This window comes from Antrostomus carolinensis, unplaced genomic scaffold (assembly GCF_000700745.2).
Source record: "Antrostomus carolinensis isolate BGI_N321 unplaced genomic scaffold, ASM70074v2 scaffold44489, whole genome shotgun sequence".
NCBI lineage: Eukaryota > Metazoa > Chordata > Aves > Caprimulgiformes > Caprimulgidae > Antrostomus > Antrostomus carolinensis.
Window position 1 is genome coordinate 3584 of NW_010340140.1, and position 4360 is coordinate 7943.

At 46.4% G+C, this 4360-nt stretch overlaps 1 protein-coding gene across 1 annotated transcript in view; it reads right to left on the reverse strand.

Moving 5' to 3' along the window:
* SGK2 (serum/glucocorticoid regulated kinase 2) overlaps positions 1-4360 on the reverse strand; it is a 14040-nt gene that overhangs the window by 2201 nt on the left and 7479 nt on the right. Inside the window, exons 5-10 of the mRNA XM_010176070.2 lie at positions 4078-4135; positions 3364-3447; positions 2955-3086; positions 2017-2129; positions 1436-1472; positions 784-870 (exon numbers count right to left, since the gene is read on the reverse strand). Coding sequence (XP_010174372.2) covers positions 784-870; positions 1436-1472; positions 2017-2129; positions 2955-3086; positions 3364-3447; positions 4078-4135 — 511 coding nt within the window. The remainder of the gene's footprint in view (positions 1-783; positions 871-1435; positions 1473-2016; positions 2130-2954; positions 3087-3363; positions 3448-4077; positions 4136-4360) is intronic.

Below are 4360 nucleotides of genomic sequence, written 5' to 3' on the forward strand. Positions count from 1 at the left end.
CCACTGAAAGCTGAGGGCTGCCACCAGGAAACTCCTGCCCACTTCTCCTGAGATTAAAGAAGATATCTTGTTTACAGATGCTTCTTCAAGCTCCCTGAGGAAGGGCAGCAGGACAGGTGTATTACCAAGGCCAAAGTGCTACCAAAATCCTCAGCTCAGTAAGAAGTAGGAAAAAAAAAAAATCTCCAAGAAGCTAAACTGGAAATAGATTTTGCCAAAACCTGTTTGAGGTGCATTGGAGAACAGGCATTTCCTCCCCTCTGAGGAGGGTTCACATTCCTGAGGGGAGCCTGGTCCTCTCCTCTGCACAGGGTGTTTTGCAGCTCCTGCATACCAAGGACACGCAGAAGGGCACAGCGAGGTCCTGTGTCTGTCAGTACCAGCAGTTCCCTGTTCTGCAGCTCCAGGGTATCAGAGCAGGTAAACAGCCTGCTCACAGGCTTGCTCATGGGCTCCGAGGGTCAAGGTTGTCTCCACAGCCACCTGGAGCAGCCCCAGTTTCATAAGACTGGCCATACCCTCATACAGGGATCCCTACCCCTGACAGCACAGCAAAGTTAGAGTACCAAAAGGCTGTTACAGACAAGACCATCTTTACTGAGTACAGAAGGCCTTACCTGAACTCCAACTTCAGGCTGACAACCTCAAAGAGCCCAAGATGGTCTAATTCACAGAGCCCATATTTGGAGATGCTGAGCACCCACACAAGTCTGAGACCCGAGCAGCAAGTCACTAAAGGCTTTCAGCCCCCAGGTCACAGTGAAACCCCAGCACATGCTGTACCTCAGGAGTGCCACAAAAAGTAGAAGTTGTCTCCTCTTGCTCCATTCCTTCTTTGCAGAGTCCAAAGTCTGTCAATACTATGTGACCCTAAAAGAGAGAAAATTCAGCTTGGTACAACTCTTTCTAGAGAAAAGACAGGATTTCCAAGCATTGGCCTTCACATTGCACCTCGTGTATGTTTTAGTTCCCCACTGCTCATCTGCTTCCCCTCCCTCACCTTCTAGACATCCTATAGTACAAGTGCAGGAACCTAGATAGAAAGTAGAATCTAGATTTTATTTTTTTTAATCTGTATACAACTGCACAGGTGTTAAGAGATCCAACACTGCTGTGCTTTGCCACCGATTTATCCCAGAGCCAGTTTTTATTGCAGTCACCACCAGAGTAGAATCAGCAACTTGCTCTTAGCTCCCTGATCCCTGCCTATAAGTCAGGTCCCAGCTTTTGGGAATTAGCTTAGAGGGCTTCAAATGTGCAGTTCTGCAGAAGGCAGGCTTGCTTCCTCTTGTAGGATCTGCATGGAAATGCAGTGCTGCATACATATATAATCCATGCAATGAAGTTATAGCCCAGCTTGCAGAACCAGAGCCCCCCATTTATCACCCTGCTGCTTTTAAAACCAGAAGGCAAGCAGCATAAGCTGTGAGTCTACCTGGCAATCCAGGAGGATGTTCTCAGGTTTTAAGTCCCTGCAAGACAAAAAAATGCTGTTTGAGCAGATTTGGACTGATATTTAGAAAAAGCCTGATCTGAAACAGCATCAGCTAAGAACAGAAACTAAAAAAACTTCCCAATCGAACTCACCAAGACCTTCCCAAAGCACAGATTCCCATTCCTGTTGGAAATGTATGCAAGCACACAAAGACTGCTCTCAGACAGGGTCAGATACTAGCTTGTATTTCCCTGCATACCTGTGTATAAATAGGGGTTGAGGGGCAATTTCTTCCTTTTTGTGTCAGGCTTATTTTAGATCTTGTCACCCCACCATTCTCCTTCACACTGTCAGGCTGGGAGCATTTATTGTCCATCAGGTTCCATGCAGACAGCACCCCTCTTGCAGGATGAAATGCCACTAGTGCCCTGTCTTGTCTGAGGTAGGAGATTCTTCAGCTACTTCACTCCTGCATTTTGCAGGGCCCTAAAAAAAATAGTCTTTTCCCTCTCCAGCACTGCACACAGCCTGGCTGGGCAAACTTGGTGCCCTTGCTGTCCCTGGCAGCAGACCTGCCTTACCTGTAAATGATGTTTAAGGAATGCAGGTACCCGATTGCACTAGCGACTTCTGCAGCATAGAAACGGGCCCGGGGCTCACGGAAGCAGCGCTCCCTTTGCAAGTGGAAGAAGAGCTACAAACAGATCATAAGGTTGCATCATTTCTTCTCTAAAAAACCTGAAGGATTATCTAGAGCAAGCCTGAAAGCCAGTTACTTGAGTGAAAACTGATTTGCAGGAAGTGGCACATGGACAACACCAAATAAGCTGAAATCAAATGATTTCAAGCAATCTAAACATCTTTCCAGAAATTGCTTCATTTATCCCCCTCTTGTATCACCATCTCACTTAATTCATTGCCCCAAAACCAGTCATCTGCTGATCTAGTTAAGCTTTCCGGCTTGTACAACCCACAGGCCAGTTATAGCTGTAGTATGGCCATGAAGAGCAGTGTGTGCATAGAGCTGAACTCACTGACATCCCCAATGTGAGTTACACTTGGACAAGACATCCACACTAACAGTATCTCCCAGCCAGTTTCAGATAGCACAAAAAAAGGCAGCTGAAGAAAGAGGAGCTTCTACAGTACAGAAAAAGAAGTCTAACATACTGCCATGGAATTGCCCAACTGGAATCCAGAGCTGACACACAAATGAGTTTTGCCTAAAGCTCAGTAACATCATCATTTCTCATATTCTCCATAGGATTTTAAAATACCCCCAGCACAGGTTTTTTCTCAGTGTCCTTGCTTTGGGAATCAGCTGGCACAGGTCACATCCAGCAAGACCTTCACTCAACTTACGAGTGAGGTAGCATGCCAGCTGCTCCTTGCCAGAAGTCAAGGGAACATTCTACTTCAACATCACTATCTGCTGAAGAGAAGGAGTTTTAGGCAATAAAGCAGCATGTTTGGGAAGGACCACATAGAAGATTAAAATAAAGCCTGTATGTGCACTCACCTCTCCCCCGTTTACATAGTCAAGCACAAAGTAAAGCTTCTCTGAAGTCTGGAAGGAGTAGTGGAGTCCCACAAGGAAGGGGTGCTTGACATTTTTCAGGAGCACGTTGCGCTCTGCCATGATGTGGTTTTGCTATCAAAAAGCAGGCAAGGTGTTAAGAATTTCAGGCAAGGGTTCAGTGCAGTCCACCACATGGGCTCACAGCCCCTGAAAGGGAACCACTCTCTCCTCTCTAACCTAATTCATCTTGGTTCTTCTCCATTTTCCCATGGCACCAAGAAATCCATGTTTAACACACAGCTTGTCTATGTGAGTGCTCACTCAGCCACAAGATAACCTCAAGTGCATTACCAGGATTGCTCATACACTGACCACTATTTGCAGAAGCAGCCAAAGAGAGCAGACGTACCTCTTTTTTCTTTAGGATGGTTTTCTTATGCAAGACTTTCACAGCATAGAAAGTCCCATCACACTTGCGTTTGGCCAGGAGAACCTACAACAGAAGGTTCTGGTCACAGGTTTCAATCTCACCTTCTGCCTCCTGGTTAGTGTTTCCTCAGAAGCTCATCACTCTAAGGTGATCATACCCAGATTACAGCTTCAGAGGGTCAGGCACAAAATTTTAAAGACCAAGCTCCAGCCCTTCTTGCTGGAGAACTCCAGCTCCAGACTTCCCAGCACCTTCTCATTGCCAGAAAAAGGCACACAACATCTCCACGTACATGTCTTACACACCAAAAGTAGTTTTGGATCATTTGGGGATAGTCCCATTTAAAGTGGATCCTTGCAATCTCACAAGGTACAGATTTCCCTAGAGCTGTTTTACCAGCTGAACAAGTCTCAGGCTTATTTTGAACCAAGTACTGCTCCCCACCATCACCACTTTGAGCATGAAACACCTCACACTTCTGTCCTTAGAGAGGCTGCAGGAGAGCTCAAAGTAAGAATGGACTATGAAAACCCTATCTCAGGTCTCAGTCCCAGTCTTGGTCTCAGTCCCACTTAGGCCAAACTCCTCAGGGGACGTGCAAGCAAAGGACACAGGTAGAGACTCCTTCAGAAAGGAAGTCTCTTTCTAAGCTGCCTCTGAAGAGCTACAGCCCACCCATACAAATCCACTTACTTTTCCAAAGCTTCCTTTGCCAATAACCTTCAGGAAGTCAAAGTCTGTTGGCTTGGCACTGTTGGGCAAAAATGAAACAAGTTAATGTTTCTGGGAGAGAAACACGCAACAGCAACACTACTATCAAAGCTGAGTTCCTTCTTGGAAACACAAGTGTTTGTGAAAGGGATTAAAGGGCACTGGACAGGTGACCCTCGCTCCCAGGTGGCTGTCAGCAAGCGGGTATTCACACTGTGCATGTCACTGCACCCAGCAGAGGATGAGCAATCTCTCAGCAATCCAC